The sequence below is a fragment of the Leucoraja erinacea genome, chromosome 26 (assembly GCF_028641065.1).
Source record: "Leucoraja erinacea ecotype New England chromosome 26, Leri_hhj_1, whole genome shotgun sequence".
NCBI classification, from domain to species: Eukaryota; Metazoa; Chordata; class Chondrichthyes; order Rajiformes; family Rajidae; genus Leucoraja; species Leucoraja erinaceus.
The window spans coordinates 28,878,568-28,899,302 of NC_073402.1; the positions used below are offsets into that span (position 1 = coordinate 28,878,568).

General features: G+C 41.5%; 1 protein-coding gene across 2 annotated transcripts in view; it reads left to right on the forward strand.

Moving 5' to 3' along the window:
• Positions 1-20,735, forward strand: part of kdm1a (lysine (K)-specific demethylase 1a) — a 41,207-nt gene that overhangs the window by 5,956 nt on the left and 14,516 nt on the right. Inside the window, exons 3-13 of one of the 2 annotated variants that reach the window (XM_055656585.1) lie at positions 2,175-2,213; positions 2,612-2,745; positions 5,826-5,904; positions 6,201-6,326; positions 7,847-7,953; positions 8,185-8,266; positions 9,469-9,563; positions 10,405-10,422; positions 11,630-11,772; positions 13,941-14,031; positions 18,282-18,416. In XM_055656585.1, coding sequence (XP_055512560.1) covers positions 2,175-2,213; positions 2,612-2,745; positions 5,826-5,904; positions 6,201-6,326; positions 7,847-7,953; positions 8,185-8,266; positions 9,469-9,563; positions 10,405-10,422; positions 11,630-11,772; positions 13,941-14,031; positions 18,282-18,416 — 1,049 coding nt within the window. The remainder of the gene's footprint in view (positions 1-2,174; positions 2,214-2,611; positions 2,746-5,825; positions 5,905-6,200; positions 6,327-7,846; positions 7,954-8,184; positions 8,267-9,468; positions 9,564-10,404; positions 10,423-11,629; positions 11,773-13,940; positions 14,032-18,281; positions 18,417-20,735) is intronic. The other variant, XM_055656586.1, reaches the window with a different exon arrangement.

The window sequence follows — 20,735 nt, forward strand, 5'->3', positions numbered from 1 at the left end:
AAGCTTGTGCAAGTTTCAGCCGACATTCTCTTGATTACTGTCGGCTAGTTCTGTGGTCGATCAGGTCGATATCCACCGTGGACAAATCTTACGATACTTTGAGTTCTTAATTCCATTTTGGGACAGCAAGTGGATCATTTTTGTTCTCTAGTCCACGGATCTGTTAATCTAGTGTTAATCATTGATCTAGCTGGATACTTTGTAATTTCTTAATAATTTTTCTCAATGCAAACCTTGATGTAATTCTGATGTTCTTCACCTTTCCTTAGCTTGGTTTGGTAGTTTTTCATTAAAAAAAATTATAGTGACAGTTCTGTATTGCCATGCTATTAATGTTTAATGTTCACAGTGCAGGGATAAACCTGTGACATTCCTTGTTTGAGTATTTGATTGGTGGTGAACAATGTAATTCAGAATGTAAAGGGTTAAAACAATTTTGAGGTTCAGTGGATCATGGTCATCTTGCTCAAGCTTAGCTATCTCTATTTGGCTGCTGCCTTGCATTCCAAGTCACGTATTTTGTGTGATGTAATCTGTCAGAAAAGGAGGATCGAATGTATTGAAAAGGTCAAAAAAAGGTTTGTCAATTTGGGATAAAAATGATGTGTTAATTTTTAATTTCAGCAATTAACATTGAGAGTATAATGGTATATTGTAAGCATTTTGGAAAAATACCATCTGAATAATGATGATGATTGTACTTAAAGCAGAAATGATAATTCTTGGAAATACAAAGGAAGCATTTGGTTGCATATCTGAGGTCATATCTTTTCTAGGGAATGTGAGCAAGATTTTGGGGGAGTCCTTCCCAGAAATGGCGGGAGTACTTAAGCATCACATGGTAGACAAAAGTGCTGGAGAAACTCAGCGGGTGGGGCAGCATCTACGGAGCGGAGGAAATAGGCAACATTTTGGCCCGAAACGTTGCCTATTTCCTTCGCTCCACAGATGCTGCCGCACCCGCTGAGATTCTCCAGCACTTTTGTCTACCTTCGATTTTCCAGCATTGCAGTTCCTTCTTAAACCCTATAAGCACCTGTCTTGACCTGTTTGAGAGGGGTAACATTGATAGAGGCAATGGAACAGATTTGGTTTCTCAGTCTGCACAGAAATGGAGATTGTAGAGTGAGGTGTAATTATGGGTCACTCCACGTTTTTAAGACTTGTGAACGTTTTTTTTTTAAACTAGCAAATGTGTTTTTGTAAAAGTGTGTGATGGTTCATCCAGATGGTGTGTACGTATCCATTTATACACTGCAAGGATCTATTATACTTCAGAAGTATGAATGATAAAAGGCTTTGAAAATTTCTAAAACTAATTTTGTTTTCATAGAAGCTTGTTTCTCCCTCCACCCATCTCTTTCCTTTCCATTTTACGACACTTGGTATAATTATGCAGGTATTGGCAGCCCATATTGTTGTCCCCATTGAGCCTAGATGGTGCGTATGAACAAGCCCTTCGAATGTAGAGTTGTTTGAACATGTAATTCAATGTCACAACTTGGCATCAGTTGATGCTGCATGAGGGGGTCCTTTGAGAATAATCAGTGGATACTATAGTTTTTCCTGCTTCCCCTCTCCTCTGAAACGTCAAGATCAATTTTTGTACTGTTTTTGCTACTTAACTGGAGGCCAACAGTAGAGTATGTGGCTCTTGGTGCTTCCTGATCTTTGACCATGACACCTTGAAGTCGATCAGGGGTTCTGCTTTTCTTTCTATTCTATTTAAGCGTACATTATTGCATAACCCGTTGTCAATAATGATATTATGTAGATTGTGGCTTTTGACTAATTTTATTACTATATATTTATGTAGAAACCACCCCACTTTCTCTAACCCTAAAGTGTGCAAAAACTTCACGCCTATTTTTAGAGTTCTGCACATACCAATGCCAAAGTTCTGATAATAATTAAAATAATATAATTGAGACCTACTAACTATGCATTCAAGTTGGATTGACTGAATGCAATGATTTGTTACGATAAATCATATAAAACATTTCTAACAGGCAGCAGAAGGCGCATTTTGAGGAGAGGTGTTGAGGCCCTCATTAAATTTCTATGACACAATATATTAATGATAAAAATAAAACTGTTTTAATATGACCGCGGAAATGAGGGAAACCAGTAGTGTGCGCGCATGCATGTGAATGTTTTTACGTTCGTTCCCGCAGTGCATTGGAGCAACATCAATCTGGCAGGGTCGATCGCCGGTACGTATTTTATAAATTACCTTTTAAAAATTATTTTGATTCTCTGTGCTTTTTGAACTTGGTGTTTAATTTACGTTCATGTCACAAGTAGTATTTGTGAGGAAGGAAGGTGTCGAGTGACTACTGGGATTTGGGGGTCCAAACGTATCTGCAGCTGAAGTTTGATCTGCGCCTGGGAAGCTAGTGATGATGGTTTGATCTTGGGCGCTTGTTTAGAACGGATTCCAGGGGCACGGATGACAGCGCTTGGAGGGCTTCCACGACGAGCCTTGTTGGGGCCAGCAGTTATCACCCCCGACATGGCATTTAAATTGGAGACTAAAGCTTTTTGTCGTGTTTCTTCATGGTCCTAAGTTGAAAGTTTTATTGCACTAATTTTGCAAGTTCATTCTTGTCAGGTGTTGAGGGTGCTGCTTTCCAAAGTCGCCTACCTCACGATCGCATGACATCCCAGGAAGCAGCCTGTTTCCCCGACATTATCAGTGGTCCAGCGCAGACCCAGAAGGTGTTTCTGTACATCAGAAACCGCACAGTAAGTTTCTGTTTCAAATCATCATTTCTTTATTGCTGACTGTTAGTAATGTTAGATGGTGAATGTTGAGTTCAATTTTCAAGTTCCCCTTTATGGGTGACATGCCCCCGTTGCTCTGGACAGCTTTATGAATTTATTTAGGGCATTCACTCCACAACATTTCCGTTATTCCCGTTATCATGCATCTGGACACTGTGGATGGCTTGATTGTAATCATGTATTGTCTTTCTGCTGACTGGTTAGCATACAACAAAAGCTTTTCACTGTACCTCAGGGCACGTGACAATAAACTAAACTAAAATTCAAATGAAATTGATTTGCACCAGAAATTCATAGCATGTCAGTTTTGTAACATTTCAATGGAACGGAGAACTTCAATGAAGTGCCACACCACTGTGAAGTCCAGTTTTTGTATTTCTTGCAAATCTTGGCAGAATTCCTTTGTCAGGCCATTGTGTCCACCTGCGAAAGAATAGAATGAATGTGGTTCATATTAGGTGGAGCCAGCTGCTGACGCCCATGTAATCCCACTAAAGCTCTTCTTTTTCCATGTTCCATTTTTGTCTGCATGTATGTTTTCAGTTTTAATGTGGTTTAAAACTACAAGGATTTGAGTCCATCCCTGGATGGACTCAAAAGTGGGGGTTGGGCTGAATAATGCTTTTTTTGTTTGCAAGCATGGACTCGAATGGGGCATACATCTCGATGACTGCAAATAACCTGCTGGTTAATGATGTGTTCTAGATTCCTGCAAGAAACTGGTGCTTAACTGGAAAAGTATTTGAACACCTGAATTTGTAGTCGGCAGGGCAGTACTCTGCATATCGTCAACTTGAACACTGTAGGGCATGGGAATTGATTATATTAGGGGAGGGGGAGGAGAGCTTCCTTCCACTAAAATTAAGATGTGCATCTAAGCAGTGGAATGATTTTAGCGATGAGGGATTTCAACCATAGGATTAGATTCACGTATATCTATAAACCCTTGCAGCCTCTCTGAATCCACCATAATCATTGATGTAAATTGCAAAATTCTGGGGCTCCAGTAGCATCTGTGGCAGTGCACTTGTTACAGTTTATCAATCTGCAAATGAGTTGTTTCTTCCACTTTCTTTTCTATTAAGATCCATACATTTATATCCATATTCTATTAATATCCATAAATATCACCCCAGTTCCATGTGACGCAATTTTGGTGTGTAACTTTTAAGTGGCAATTTAACAAAAGATTTTTGTGAAAATTCAAGGTGTCTATTCTATTGTACCACTTACAATCTCAAAAAATTCCCAGTGCACAAATTCATGCTGATTCTGCTCATTCCCATTACGTTCTTTAAATTTCCTGCTATCACTTCCTTAAATTGAAAACTGCTATTGAAAATCTTAATTAAAAAATGGACAAGGTGACAATCGCAGGCCAGAATTTGCGGACAGACTCAATCATGGGAACTTAAGGCTGCAGCTCATGTAGTTGGTTCTGCCTGGTTACACACACATATCCTGAAATTGCCGGTTGGGCTACAACAATCCCATCCTTAACTTTATTCAGAGTCTTTATTTTTCTGTCTGCAAAGCATTTTAATCTAAGTTCCTAGGTAGACAAAAATGCTGGAGACACTCAGCAGGTGAGACAGCATCTATGGAGCGAAGGAAGAGGTGACGTTTTGGGTCGAGACCCTTCTTCAGACTGATGTGGGGGATGGGGGGGCGGGAAGAAGAAAGGAAGAGGCAGAGACAGTAGGCTGAGGGAGAGTTGGGAAGGGGAGGGGAAGGAGGGAGAAAGCAAGGACTACCTGAAATTGGAGAAGTCAATGTTCATACCGCTGGGGTGTAAATCTAATCTAAGTTCCTGGTTTGTACGTGACTGTAAATGTTGTTCGGTCTAGTTGAAGAGCTTTCTTTGTTACTAGTTTGTGGATTGATTCACTGGATCCCCTGTGGAGGACACCATGCTGTATCAGAAGCTCAATGACATTGTCTGCTTAAAAACCAGCAAATACTCCAGTTGGTTATTGTTGGCAAAAGGAAGATTTCATTGTGTCCAAAATCTGTGCCAGCACACTAGCACTTGGCAAAACCCTTGTGCTGTGTTCCCAGGAACCGACTTTTGACTCTGATTCACAGTTGAATGTGGCCATATGCTTCACTGGCATGAGTCCCTGCCCTCCTCACCTTCTGCGGTAACAAACCCTATGGTGATAGCTGCCTATTGACCATGTACCCATGGGGAAGTCCTTGTGCCAGGCAAGCTGCGTAGCCAAATAAAGAGAGTGGGAGACGGCAGCTTCTATTGTATTGAACGGAGGGGAGGAGGGGGGAAATGACGGGAATTATCATAGGATTTGGTTTCAATTGTGAACATTGGGGCAGGTGCTCCCATTCCCCAGCAGTGATCTGCATTCATGATGCTGAACAGGACGAGGCTCGGAACCCCACATCTTGGTGCTGAATGACCACGTGTGTGTCCCAGCCTGTCCCAACGACAGGCCATGCCAAGCTCTATGTGGTGCCTGTGAAGGCAATGATCCACACTGGGTTCCTCGCACGCCAGCACTTGCCACACAGTCAGGGCAGATGTGACTTTTTTTAACTGTTACTTTATTTTCCTATGGATCTTCAGACCAAAAGCACTCCACAAAACGGCGCTGTGTTGGGTGATGTGAAAACAGGAGTTGGAGTAGGTCATTTTACCCCTCCAGCCATATTCACCATTCATTAAAATCACAGCTAATCCCCAATCTCATTGTTGTCCTGCTTTTTCTCCATACTCTTGATGCCTAAACTTTTACCCTGACATATTTCCACATATTTACAACTAAGAAAATAAATCTGATATCCTTTCAGTTTGAAAGAGGATGTCGGCCCGAAAAGTCACTTATGCATGTTCTCCAGCGATGCTGCCTGACCTCCTGATGTACTCCAGCACCCTGTGTTGTTTTGTGTATTAATCTGTAATTTTATGTGTCTACCTGGTATCTTTGTATGTTGGGTGTTATTTGACGTCCTTGGAACAGAATACATATTTTCTAAATATAACATGCAGTTGTTCATTGTCTATTTTTCTCTTCCTATTTAAACAGCTGCAGCTCTGGCTGGACAACCCTAAGGTACAGTTGTCCTTTGAGGTAACTCACCAGCAGCTGGAGTCTCCTTATAACAGTAAGTTGGAGTAATCTATTATGTGCGTTTGTAGCATTGCGTATAAAGCATGGCATGACATTCTGTAAAGCAGTCATCTTGGAATATGAAATGGCGAATAATTTTAATAGAATATTTAAACCTTCAGATTTTTGTGTGTGATTGTCAACGGTGCAAATCGGTTAATAATTTTTAGAGAAAAATGTTAAGCTTTTGTATGAAATTTCAGCTGTGGCTTTCCTGCCACTTTTGGTATATGCATGCATTTTAACTAAATTCTAAATAACCTGTTTTATGCATTTTGCTAACCTGTTTAGTCCAGGCCTACGTAATGATGTCCTCTTTGTCAGGTGATGCAGTACTAGTTCACAGGATACACAGTTACTTGGAGCGTCATGGTCTAATCAACTTTGGTATCTACAAACGGGTGAAACCACTTCCAAGTAAGAGATTGTCCATAACTGTCCGAACTTTCCTGACATGAACTCTTTTTAAAAACAAGTAGTATGAGATTTAATTATCGAACGATATTACAGAGTTTTTGTTTGCTCCTGCTACTGTTGCACGTACTTTTGCAACCCATTCTTATAGAACTTTTTACTCACATTGACTGTTCCTTTTTATCGAGTCCCTTTAAATCCCATACTTTCACGGAGATTTTTATCAGATGTAATCCAACCACAGGAAAATGCAGATGCTGGAATCATGAGCAAAATACAAAGTACTGGAGGAACTCAGCGAGTCGGGCAGCATCTGTGGGGCATTTCAGGTTGGGATCCTTCTTCAAATTCATATTTTTTCAGTTTGAAAAAGGATCTCAATCCAAAATTTGGCCTGTCTATTCCCTCCACAGATGTTGCCTGACACGTTGAGTTCCTCCGGCACTTTGTCTTTGCAAAGGAAGATGGGTGGTCCATATGGCCTTTGTGGTAGATTTCTAGAGAGATGGAGAAACTTGGGTATAGAGTTCCTGAACTTGGGAGCTGAACAACAGGAGGCATGGCTTGCAATAATGGCCAAAGGAATTTGGTAATGTGCTAGTGCCCCAAATGAGAAGAAACAAGACTTCTTAAAAGAGCTTGCTGAATACAAAAAAATGTGAACATGTGAACAATTATGTAAATTGTGAATCCAAGGCAATGAAGCACCTCGAGTCCGTATAGATCACCAAGCAGTGTGGAGGAGGTGAAGGCATCGCTGAGGGATTTCACAGAGGTTGAGGTTAAGTCGGGATTGTAAACTAGCCACTTAAATGATATTTAAATCTGATTAGGTCAATGCTTGTAGACAAAAGGAACTGCAGGTGCTGGTTCACCAAAAAATCTCTAGGGAATGTGGATGGGTGACCAGAAACCAGAGTCTGAACAAGGATCCTGACCTGAAATGTCACCCATCTACGAACTCCAGAGATGCTGTCTGACCATAGAAATATAGAAAATAGGTGCAGGAGTAGGCCATTCGGCCCTTCGAGCCTGCACCGCTATTCAATATGATCATGGCTGATCATCCAACTCAGTATCCTGTACCTGCCTTCTCTCCATACCCCCTGATCCCTTCAGCCACAAGGGCCACATCTAACTCCCTCTTAAATATAGCCAATGAACTGGCCTCAACTACCTTCTGTGGAAGAGAATTCCAGAGATTCACCACTCTCTGTGTGAAAAATGATTTCCTCATCTCGGTCCTGAAAGATTTCCCCCTTATCCTTAAACTGTGACCCCTTGTTCTGGACTTCCCCAACATCGGGAACAATCTTCCTGCATCTAACCTGTCCAACCCCTTAAGAATTTTGTAAGTTTCTATAAGATCCCCCCTCAATCTTCTAAATTTAGTAACCTGCTTAGTTACTCCTGCATTTTGTCTTTTTTTTTAGGTTGGGGCATACTCTTAACGTGAATGTTCAGCCTTGACATTGATTTTGTATTTTCTTTATTTGGTAACTGGAAAAATATCTGATTCATAGCAAAGAAGACCGGGAAGGTTATAATCATAGGAGCTGGAGTGTCAGGTTTGGCAGCCGCTCGCCAGTTACAGAGCTTTGGAATGGACGTCATTGTTCTGGAGGCAAGGGTAAGGCCATGTCTCGTTTACTTTAAGATGGGAAATTTGATATTTGCGGGGCCAGAAACAAGCTTATAAATCCAAAATAACACAAATGCTTGTGGCTCGGGATTTGGTTCATCTCTTAATATTGGAAATGAGGTTGTAAATGGGAAGTAATGTCTCTACCTATAATATAATGTTGCTACCTGGCTGTGTATGTAAAGATCCTTCATCGCTGCATCCTCATTTTAATCGCAGGACCGTGTTGGAGGACGTGTTGCCACGTTCAGAAAGGGAAACTACGTTGCTGATCTGGGGGCCATGGTTGTGACAGGACTTGGTAAGTTTTGCTGAGCTTGCAAAATGTCCTTCCGACCCCCAACTCCCACATTTGGGGAGAGACTGACTATGCATGAGGCTCTGGGTGTATTGAGAGCAGGAACATGCAATTCAGCCCCTTATCACCATGTTCTATTGTTCTGTTTATGCTGTTGCTCCCTTGTGGACTTTTTTAAACTCGTTTCAATAACAGATTGGATATAACATGAGTAAATTAGGGATTTTTTTGTTGCATGATGAGGGCTGAATTGGTTACAATACAGTTTTGATCAGGAACTTGAGTTACTTTGGAAATTGGCAAGCAGAAAAAAACCTCTTGAATTTAAGTGCTACAGGAGACAAAATCCTGTTTCCATGTAACTTCTCCGCAGTGATCGGTTAACGTTTGACTCTGAAGAACACAGTTTCTACTTAAACTGTAGGTGGCCATTAAAATTGACAAACAGTCAATTTGTGCAACGATACTCTAGTAAAATGCAGCCTTTACTGTTTTCTTGTTTGCAGTAACAAAAATAAACCTGCGCCCGCTGAAAAGACCTATAATTTTGAAAATCCTAAAAGTAATTGCGAGTGAATTTCTCTGGCCTTTTACCCCCTCTTCTCTTCCCCCCCCCCGACATGATCGTCATTATAACACAATTTTGTATAACATGAATTTTCCTAAGAATGCGACCATTGAGTAACAGCAGAAGCACTTGTACTTGACAGAAACCCTGGCAACTTGGGCTGTGCCAGGACCTACAACATTTTGGGAAGCGAGTTTAGGATTTCCAAAATGTTTTGCGTGAGGGGACTTCAGGTTTCAATTCTCGCAGAGAGTTGTAATTTTAATATTGCGGTTTTCTGGATTTTTTCCCCACCTCAGGAAGCATCAGGAAGCAGCTTCTCAGTTTTAACTTAGAAACATAGAAAATAGGTGCAGGAGTAGGCCATTCAGCCCTTCGACCCTGCACCACCATTCAATATGATCATGGCTGTTCGTTTTAAACCGTTTAATTAGTGAAGTGACTGTATCCCCATCAGGAGTGAGAAACAGTTTTTTTTACAGTAATGCTAGTGTAGTATTCTGGATGCCATAGTTATGTATTTGCACAAGTCTATTCTGAACATGTTGCAGGAGGATTTTATTCTCAAGTGTCTGACTATCATGTAGTGATGTAGTGGAATTTCTCTCCATTATTGTTATTAACCATTCTTCTGCAGGTGGAAACCCAATGGCAGTGGTCAGCAAGCAAGTTAACATGGAGTTGGCTAAAATAAAACAAAAATGCCCGCTGTACGAGGCAAATGGGCAGGCTGTAAGTCTCAAATTATAGATTATGCTTGTACATATAACATGATTTGCTGTATCTTATGAATGTATGTTTGGCTTAAGCATGCTATAAGTTGCAACACTGTGTGTGGAAGATGAGCGGGTACTGCAGCTAGTTATTTGGGCATTCATTATTATATCATGGCGCGGTGGTAGAGTTGACTTACAGCGCTTGCAGTGCCGGAGACCCGGGTTCAATCCATCTACGGGTGCTGTCTCTATGGAGTTTGTACGTTCTCCCCGTGACCTGCGTGGGTTTTCTCAGAAATCTTCGGTTGCCATGTTCAAATAAGTTTTTTTGTTAATTCTTGAAAAGTGAGCATTATTTTGATTTTTATTGCATTGTGCGTGGGATTATTTATGGCTCCTCTTTGAGACAAAAGTAATTTAGACACATGTGGGTTCTGGTCAGATATACGAGTGTAGTACTGGGGAAGTGCTGCTTTATGTGAGATGCTGCCCTTTGTGGTGAAATGCCAAGTTAGCATTCAAAATCTTATCACCAAGGGGAAAAGCAGAATGTTCCCCTAGATTGGTACTGATGCTGTCTCGATCAAGGGTCCAAACATTTAATTAACATTTTCATAATTTACAATAGTTTTGCCTAAAGCAAAATGGCTGCCATTTGTCATCTATGTAAAAGCGATGGTTATACAAATAATTAATTATACATGAAGTATTTTGAGTTGGCCTGAGTGATGTGATATGGAATTTGTTTGAAGTTGAATACCTCAAAAATGTGATAATTGGGTCAATACACTAATACATTTTTCCTCTTATTTTAAATTCTATGTCACTGCTGATTTTGGAATCTGATCCTAATGAAGGGAGAAAGATGCACAAACGTACGTATTGTTACTTTTACTAGTTGGGCATATATTATGAAACCTCACAGCATAAGGTAGTCGGGAGTAAAAGATAATTGTAATTGTTTGCGGATGTTAGCATTGGGAATAATTATAAAATGTGCTCAATAACCATGATATGAGTCGCATTAATTTTATCTGATTATTATCATTGTATTTGTAATATTGAGGGATTTCCAATGACACTGTACACCAAGAATAAGCCAAGAGCAAAATATAACATGACTTGATGTGGCGATCCTCATTCCCCATTTTTTATCAAAGTTCCGTTTGCTGTTCTTATTTTTGCTGCTTCAATATATTTTTCAATGGGGAATATTTTGGGTATTTTGAAACTGAAATAGTCAGTTGATTCAGTGTCTGGATGAGTGCAGCTCCGGAAACATTCAGTGTTGAAAGGAACTGCAGATGTAGATCCCTTAGATATTATCTCCTCCACAGCCAACAATGGACCATTGTGGGCTCCACCTATCCTGAGTCACCTGTGCCGACCCTGATAGGTTCTGTGCCTTTTCATATCTCTAGATTCCCTCTCCCCTGACTCTCAGTCTGAAGAAGGGTCTCAATTCGAAATGTCACCTATCGATTTCTCCAGAGGTGCTGCTTGACCCGCTGAGTTACTCTGGCATTTTGTGTCTATGTCCTGAAACATTCAAACATGCTACTATCAAGCACCCGCTGAGTTTCTCCAGCACTTTTGTCTACCTTCACTATCAAGCATGTGGCAGCCTGGTTGGCTTCCAACTATCACCCTGAACATTTACTCCCACTTGTTATTGGTGCATTATGAATGGAATTCCATCAGCTACACAATGCATACCAGTACATTGCCATGTCTCCTTTGACAGCGCCTCCAAAGTCCGCATTCTCTACCACCTTAATCAAAGAGAATCGGTGCATTTATTGACGCCATCGCTAACAATATTGCGTATCCTAAAAGACTTCCCCCTTATCCTTAAACTGTGACCCCTTGTTCTGGACTTCCCCAACATAATAATAATCTTCTTGCATCTATCCTGTCCAACCCCTTAAGGATTTTGTAAGTTTTTTAAGGTGTTTAATAATCCCACAAGCATGAAGTTTTGCTAAACTCTCCTGCTGAAGATCTTGCTGTTAACTGTGCAAGTAAACGATGCTGATGTATTTTTCTTGGGCTACAACGGTGTTTTGTTTGTGATGTCCAAAGGTACCCAAAGAAAAAGACGAGATGGTAGAGCAAGAATTCAACCGTTTACTGGAGGCCACATCTTACCTCAGCCATCAATTAGACTTCAACTACCTAAACAACAAACCTGTCTCATTAGGGCAGGCATTGGAAGTAGTCATACAGTGAGTATTTCACACTCATTATATTAGAGATCTGCTTGGGTACAAATTAAAAATTCAAGTCGCTATCCAACATGAACATGGCCTCGTGCTGGATAGCGAATGCTTGATTGTATAACGTTCGTGCTGACAATAAATCCCTTGGCGTCCAACGGCAAAGTATTAACTTGCTGGATTTTTCTGAATCAATGTGAATGATTTGCACCCAGAAGTATTATCTGTTGGCCCATCAAGTCTACTCTGCCATTCAATCATGGCCGATCTATCTCTCCCTCTCAACTCCCACTCTCCTGCCTTCTCCCCATAACCCCTGACACCCGTGCTAATCAAGAATCTGTCAATCTCTGCCTTCAAAATATCCATTGACTTGGCCTCCACCGCCGTCGAATTCCACAGATTCGCCACCCTCTGATCTCTATCCGTTTAGTAAGTCTCTTCATCAAAATAGACCTTTCACCTGCAAGGGACAAATCTAGGAATGCGGCAAGTTATTTAATTCCTTGTGAGTGTTTGCTAAGTGCTTTTGGGTTTATTTACATTTTTTAATTTGATTTCAATAACTATTGAACCATTCTTTTTGGGGGGCATTCAGAAGCGTTCATATTTTTGTCAGCAGCAAAGAAGGGGATGTTGTGCGCCTTTGTTGTGAGTCAACTTATTTTACCCAATCATTTCATGGTTGAGACTAGTTCTGGACCAGCCATGTGACCAGATTATAGTCATAGTTATGCATGGATACAAGCGCTGCTGTATAACTCATCCACCCTGACCAAATTGTTCACCTGAGCTAATCCCATTTCCCTGTGTTTGGCCCGTACCCTAACCTTTGTTTAAAAAAAAAACTCGCCATTCACTTCCTCAACGCACCGCATTTCCTATGTGCTTCTAAAGTCACTCCATTAGCCGTCTACACTCCATGTGGGAAAGTCCCAGCTTTTCCTTATATTTTACTTTGGTTTAGAGCTACAGCGTGGAAACAGGCCCTTCGTCCCGCCCGCCAGCGATCCCTACAACTGTCACTATCCTACACACACAGCAGAGACAATTTACAATTTTAGCAAGCCAATTAACTTGTAAACTTGTATGTCTTTGGAGTGTGAGAGGAAAATGGAGCTCCTGGAGAAAATCCCACCGGTCATGGGGAGAACGTACAAACTCCATAGAGACAGCACCCATAGCCAGAATCGAACCTGGGTCTTTGGCGCTGTAAGACTGTGCAACCGTGCCCCTTATAGCTCCAACCTTCCAGTCCCAGCAGCATCCTTGTGAATCTTTTCTGCATCCTTTTCAGTTTAATGACATCCTTCCTACAACCCTGTGACCATAACTACACCAACAACTTGTACAGTTGTAACATGACATCCCAGCTCAAGTACTCGGATGCCCTGACTGATGAAGGCTATTTCAGCAATGTTGAGACTGAATCGAAAAAAAAGTTATTTTCATGACCTCAGGGGACCACTATGGGGCGTCCTGCTTACATAGACACATAAACATAGACAATAGGAGCAGGAATAGACCATTTGGCCCTTCGAGCCAGCACCGCCATTCATTGTGATCATGACTGATCATCCACAATCAGTACCCCGTTCCTGCCTTCTCCCCATGTCCCTTGATTCCGCTAGCCCTAAGCGCTCTATCTAGCTCTCTTTTGAATGCATCCAGTGAATCGGCATCCACTGCCTTCAGAGGCAGAGAATTTCACGACTCTCTGGGTGAAAAATGTTTTCCTCATCTCAGTTCTAAATGGCCTACCCCTTATTCTTAAACTGTGGACCCTGGTTCTGGACTCCCCCTCCCCTCCCCTCCCAACATCGGGAACTTGTTTCCTGCATCTCACCTGTCCAATTTAGGTGTCCTTGAGACTCTTGAAAGGCGCCCATAAATAAAATGTATTATTATTATTATTATTATCCTTTATCAATTCTACCTGTTTTTATAGGATGCCCTCTCATCTTTCTAAATTCCAGTGAATTCAAGCTCAGTCGATCCACTCTTTCATCATATGATAGTCCCGCCATCCCGGGAATAAACCTCGTGATCCCACGCTTCACTCCCTCAATAGCAAGAATGTCCTTCCTCAAATTAGAACTTATTTACATAATAAGATTAACTGGCAATAACCTCCAAGGTATTGATTGCGTTATGACAATAATTGGACATCTTATTAGGCTGCAGGAGAAACATGTGAAGGACGAGCAAATTGAACACTGGAAGAAAATTGTGAAGACGCAAGAGGACCTGAAAGAATTACTTAATAAGGTGATTTGAAGTCCCATTAAATTTTATATAAAAACTGCACTTTGACCTTTTTGTCTATTAGGTCTCATAGTGAAGGAAAACCGCAACAAGATTTAGTTAAATAGTGAGTGGTCATGTTCTTAGTCTGTCTCATTTTCTGTATGACACACCTTGTATCTACTCCAAATTAGAAACATAGAAAATAGGTTCAGGAGGAGACCATTCGGCCCTTCGAGCCAGCACTGCCATTCATTGTGATCATGGCTGATCGTCTCCTATCAATAACCCGTGCCTGCCTTCTCCCCATATCCCTTGACTACACTAGCCCCTAGAGCTCCATCTAACTCTCTTAAATCCATCCAGTGACTTGGCCTCCACTGCCCTCTGGCAGGGAATTTCATAAATTCACAACTCTGGGTGAAAACGTTTTTTCTCACCTCAGTCTTAAATGACCTCCCCTTTATTCCAAGACTGTGGCCCCTGGTTCTGGACTCGCCCAACATTGGGAACATTTTTCCCGCATCTAGCTTGTCCAGCCCTTTTATAATTTGATATGTTTCTATAAGACCCTCCCCACCTCATCCTTCTAAACTCCTGTGAATACAAGCCTAGTCTTTTCAATTAGAGTGTAGCATCACTACAAATAGAACAGCAGAACAGTGCCTTCGGCCCAAGATATCTGTACCGAACCATGAAGCCAAGTTAAATTAATTTCCCATTCATTTGCCTATGTAGAAGCCTCTTGAACCCCACTATCCTATCTGCTTTCATCACCATCCCTGGTAGAGTGTGTTCCAGGAATCTGCCATTCATTTAACCTTTCCCACTCTTGCCTTAAAGCTCTGCCCTCTAGTATGTAACATTTCCACCCTGGGGGAAATGGTTCTCGCTATCCACCCAATCTATACGTCCCGTAATGTTATCTATTTCTATCATGTTTCCCCTGAATCGGTATTTCTATCGGGTCTCCCCTCTGCCTCTGACGACCTAGAGAAAGCACTCCAAGTTTGTTCAAGCAGGAACTGCAGATGCTGGAAAATCGAAGGTAGACAAAAGTGCTGGAGAAACTCAGCGGGCGCAGCAGCATCTATGGAGCGTAGGAAAATGGTAACGCAAAACGTTGCCTATTTCCTTCGCTCCATAGATGCTGTTGCACCTGCTGAGTTTCTCCAGCATTTCTGTCTGCCCTCTTGTTACCCTTTCATCTCTGCCCTTTGTCCATCCAGATAGGAGCAGAATTAGGCCATTCGGCCCATCAAGTCCATTCTGCCATTCAATCGTGGCTGATCTATCTTTACTAACTATCTTATACGCTTTTCGGGCCAAAACTCTTCAGGAAGGAAATAGGTAACGTTTCGGGCCGAAACCCTTCAGGGTTTCGGCCCGAAACGTTGCCTATTTCCTTCGCTCCATAGATGCTGCTGCACCCACTGAGCTTCTCCAGCACTTTTGTCTACCTTCCAAGTTTGTTCAATCTCTCCTGATAACTGACAACCTCTAACCCAGGTGGCATTACTAGTAAACCTCTCCTCTGCACACTCTCCAGAGTTCCACCTCCTTCCCGTAGAACTGCACGGAACATAAATCTAACTTCTTGTACATCCTCAACTTAAATATCTGCAGAAGAAGATGCACTTTAAAAATAATTGGGCAGCGTTACATGCGGATGGGTGTGAATGAAAAGAAAATGTGTTGACTTGATGTCATTTGTGAGCGGTCTGTTTGTGGAAAAGGAGATTCACTCTGGAAAAGGAACTTAAGTTTAGGAGTGGAGCAAGATAATATCGTGCTGCAGGCTCTTTTTATTTTTTATCACGTGGGAGTGACTTGGGAAGATTACACTTGTTCGAGCTTTTGTTTTAAAATGTTAGTGTTCTGAACTTTAACCGAAAACTCTTAAAACACTCTTGGACTCTCACTAAAGATGTTGGTGCTAACTTAAAAAATGAATTACACATTTTGCCTTTGGCACTTAGTTTCCTTTGTAATGTATGCTGCTTAATAAATACCTATCCCACTGTTTTCTCTTGGGAGTGTCCTGTAAATAGCCATGATGCAAAAAAAAAAAACAGATTGTAGCTTTTATCTGTAGGAAATTGGAAACTGGGTCTTAGTTTACTGTGGATAGACACAAAAAGATGGAATAACTCAGCGGGACAGACCACATCTCTGGAGAAAAGGAATAGGTGATGCTTCGGGTCGAGGTCCTTCTTCAGTTTGCTGCCCCTGGTTGTAACGAGACAGTGTTAGAATAACATCTGTTGATTTAGATGGTCGCATCTCTGAAGCAACAACTAAACCCCTCACTTTAAAACTCTTGTCTACTACCCTGAACTACTTTAGACTTTCGAAATACAGTGCGGAGACAACCCATTCGGCCCACTGAGTCCGTGCCGACCAGCGATCATCATCCTGTGCATTGCACTGTCCGACATAAGAGACAATTTACATTTTTTACTGAAACTAATTAATCTACAAGGCTGCACATCTTGGAGTGTGGGAGGAAACTGGAGCACCCAGAGAAAACCAACGATGTCACAGGGAGAACATACAAACCCCGTACAGGCAGCACCCGTAGTCAGGGTTGAACCCAGGTATCTGGTGCTGTGAGGCAGCAACTCTACCACTGTTCTACTGTGCCGCCCTGCCGAAGATTACTAAAACTTTGCTTTTCTGGCAATATTCTTGTAAATCTTTTCTTCTACGCTCTTTCCAACTTAATAGCATCTTTTCTATAACAGGGTGACCATAACTGAATACTATACTCCAAGTGTGGCCTCATGAATGTCTTGTATAAATGCAAAGTTACAATCTGATGAAGGGTAACAACCCGAATCGTCACCTATTTTTCTCCAGCGATGCTGCCTGACCCGCTGAGTTACTCCAGCGTTTTGTCTATCCCAAAATCTACATTCAGTCCCTCTACTGATGAAGGTCCACTGCCAAAAGACTTTTCACCAGTCTGTCTGTTTCGGGGAATTATGGACTTGTACTCCGCGCTCCATCTGTTCTGCTATGCTCTATGATTTGCCGTGAAGGTCCTGCTCGGGTTTGAGTTCCCAAAATGCAAAGTGCACTTAATTAAACTCCATTTGCAATTTATCAGCCCTCTTGCTCAGAAGGTCAAGTTCTTGGTGTAATTCTTGGTCATCTTTTTAACTGTCTACAATGCCACCTATGTTGGTGATATCTATGTGGCAAAATTACCATGCCTTGTACCATCTCATCCAAGTCATCTATAAGACAACGAGCAGCAATGGGGCCCACCATTAGTCACGGTGATACCTTAATCTATTGTAGTGTTTTTTCAACTGTGCATTTTCGCACTCATCTAGAAGAGCTGAGATTAATGTGCAAACATTTCTAGTGTTTTTGAATTCGGCTGAATATCTTAAAAGCAGGAACATATTTAAAAGTAGATCAGTCCAGGTCATTACAAGCCCCTTATTTTACGTTCACTGAATTTGTATTGGAGCGCAAAGCCTTCGTCTGCCCTATGGTGGCGCTGCTGGTGATGACTAGTATCTGGTGACTGTGTTAATGTCAATGTTTTGCCATGTATTTTTATAGACTGAAGCAGGTTTTAATTTTGAGATTTCCAGCACCTCTAGGTTTTTATGATTTTCTGTTTCTGAGTGTTTTAATATCTCATTCTTTATTAAATATGCCAGTGTATGTTTTTACGACACCGGTGGGATAACAGTTTAGTTGCTCCTTGTTTTCTCTCCCACCATTTATCTTTACATTTTCTTTTCAGACATAATTATGAAATATGAATTAAAACAAAATAGGAACATATAGCCGGTTCTGCAGTGAGGTGAACCTTTCAAACGCAGTCCCTTGGTATTGAGATTGTTCTGATTAAGAGTCTACATCAGATATGTTGACCTGCCTATTTTATTTTCCAGATGTTAACAGTTCTGTGTAATTCCAGCTCTTCTATTAAATTGCTATTTTTGATCTGTGGAATTTGTAGCTTTCCTTTCATCGCCGTTCTTCAGCCTTGCATGTTCCTGGTTAAAGCTGCTTGCTTGTAAGCATAATTGCGATGTGAAAAACAATGTGACCTGTTTGGGTTGTTGGAACACCATGAAGTGCGTAATCTGGTATCGTCTGGGGAGAAGTAATTGGGCAGAATGTTAACAGAAAGTACAAAGCGGCTTCTATAAATGTAGCTGCAAGCAATCTAAAATTAGAAAATCTCACGGTTTTGTCAAAGGTTATGTTGCTTCAACAAGTTTTTAATGTCTTTATTGTTGCATATTATTTAGATGGTATCGCTGAAAGAGAAAATTAAAGAGCTTCATCAACAGTATAAAGAAGCCTCTGAGGTGAAACACCCTCGTGACATCACCGCAGAATTTCTGGTAAAAAGTAAATTGAGAGACCTGACTGCTTTATGCAAGGTGATTTAAAAAAATGTTTAAACACTGCTAAATATCGGTGGTCTTTTTGTTTATTTTTATTTCCTTTGTCCTTTTTTTTACGTTGCCCTTTCTCTTGAAGTTTGATAGGAACTTGGACCTGGGTTGAACGTTATTTTGTCCGAATATGCAATGCAGATTTTAAAAAGCTTGGCAACGGTTCTCAAGGCCTCTATCAATGCCATTGATTTTGTGGTGCATTTTGACCCACTTTCCCTCTTACCTGTCCAGTCAATGTGCAGAGAAGGAGTCACAAGAGTATGCAGATGCTGGAATCTGGAGCCACAAACAAACTGCTCTTTACCCAGTGGGTCGAGCAGCTTCTTTGGAGGAAAATGGACAGTTGACGTCCTGGGTCGAGACCTGAGAAATCGACTGTCCATTTCCCTCTGCAGATGCTGTGAGAATTGCTGAGTTCCTCCAGTAGGTTGTTTGCAGTGGTACATAATAAGCAGAAATTATAATTTTAAATGAATGAAAAATGAAAAATATTTTAATTCCTGATAAATTGAGTAATACAGAATTAAGATTAAAATAATTATTGGGGGGTGAATTCAACTTGCCTTAGAAATGGGCCATATGTTGAGTTATTTCTGAAGAAACTCACCCAGAATGTTAATTTATAGAACCAATACCCTTGTTTCAACATGCATCTTTTTGCAGCTTGCTTGTCCTCGTTCAGGCAATTATAATTTTGGCGATCATTTCATTTCCCTGCTGCCGCACTTCCCTCTTCTGCGCCGCTCATCTTGTATCATTTAGAACGTAGAAAGGTACAACACAGGAACAGACCCTTCAGCCCACGAGGCCACGATGCCGAAGTAAACAAACCTTGTGCCTGCACGCCATCCAATCCCTGCATAGCCACCCTCATTCACACTTAAATCCAGTCCCGTGGGCTAATCCATTTTCCGGCTTGTTAACATCTATTTTTTAAAAGCGTTTATTTTTCCTCATTTGCACGACCTTTTCTCCAATATTCCTGGGATTTTGACGTCCAAGAACGGAATTGATGATCGGGGACAGTTTGTTTGTTGCTTCCTAGTCTGGGGGGATGGGAGGGGAAATATTCATTCCATCGCTCTGATTATCACACGGAATGTATTTTTCAATCCATTCTAACACACATCCCACTGCTCCTGTTTCCCGAGTACTGTGATCTCTTATCTTAACAGCCTTCTATCATGTCTTTATTGTAAATTGCATATTAATGCTTCTGTACTGTCTTTAGCTTTGTCTTTTTACCATTGTCCTTCTCTGATTCCATTTGGCGAATGTGGGCATACCTTTATGACTATATGCTCTGTTTTAGTTAGGATGCGTGTTAGTTTCTTAATTAGACTGGTTGTCATTGACTGTTCAACCGTCTGGACTATTACTTTTGTTCTTTCTCTTAAACCTTCTAAGTTTCCCCAACACCAGAATCATAATCTTACTTTATTAGCCAAGAATGTTTTCCAACATATGAGGAATTTGATTTGCCATGCAGTCATACCAATTAAAAGCAACAGAACACACAAAATACACTTTAACATTTTAACTCCTCCGCATTCCTCACTGTGATGGAAGATGAAAAAAAGTTCACCCCCCCCCTTTGTACTCCAGTGGTCAGTGGCCTCTAACCTTCCATTGACGGGATGATCTTACTCCCGTGGCTGGCAGCAGGCCTCCTCGTCGAGGCGATCAATCTCCTGCATCGGGTGGGGAAATCTCAGCTTCCCCCCCCCCCCCGCTCTGGGCGACCTACCCCAGGTCAGGGCTAATCGAACTTGGTGCGGCTTTTGGAGCTTCCCGATGTCGGTCTCAATCTAAGACTGCGAGCTCCTTGATGTAAAAGGGCCGGTGTTGATCCCAGGCAAGGAATTGGCTCTGTTCACCAGAAGCACCCCCCCCCCCCCCCCCCCCCCCCCCCCACCCCCCCCCACTCTACACCCAGCAATCACTGTTTAGTGCAAGGACTTATTTGTTCAATTCTCTTGGGTGCTGTTTCCATCTCATTTCAAGTAAACCCATTCCATCAGCACGACTCTCAATACTAGTGCCAGCACTGCAAATTGAAACCCATTTCTCACTCGCTAATCGTTGAGCCATAGATTTAAAGCTGATCGGATTGACCCTATGCCAATTTGCAAAGCTCTTTGTTATTTGTCTCATTTCTCTTTTTGTTACTTAATTTTAAATGCTGTGAATGTTTTTCCCAATAATACTCCTTGAGACACTCCAAGACGAGGATTATTTTTGAGATTGGGTTAAAACTGCTTTTTTTTGATAGAACTTCTAGCTGATAGAAATTAAAAAAAG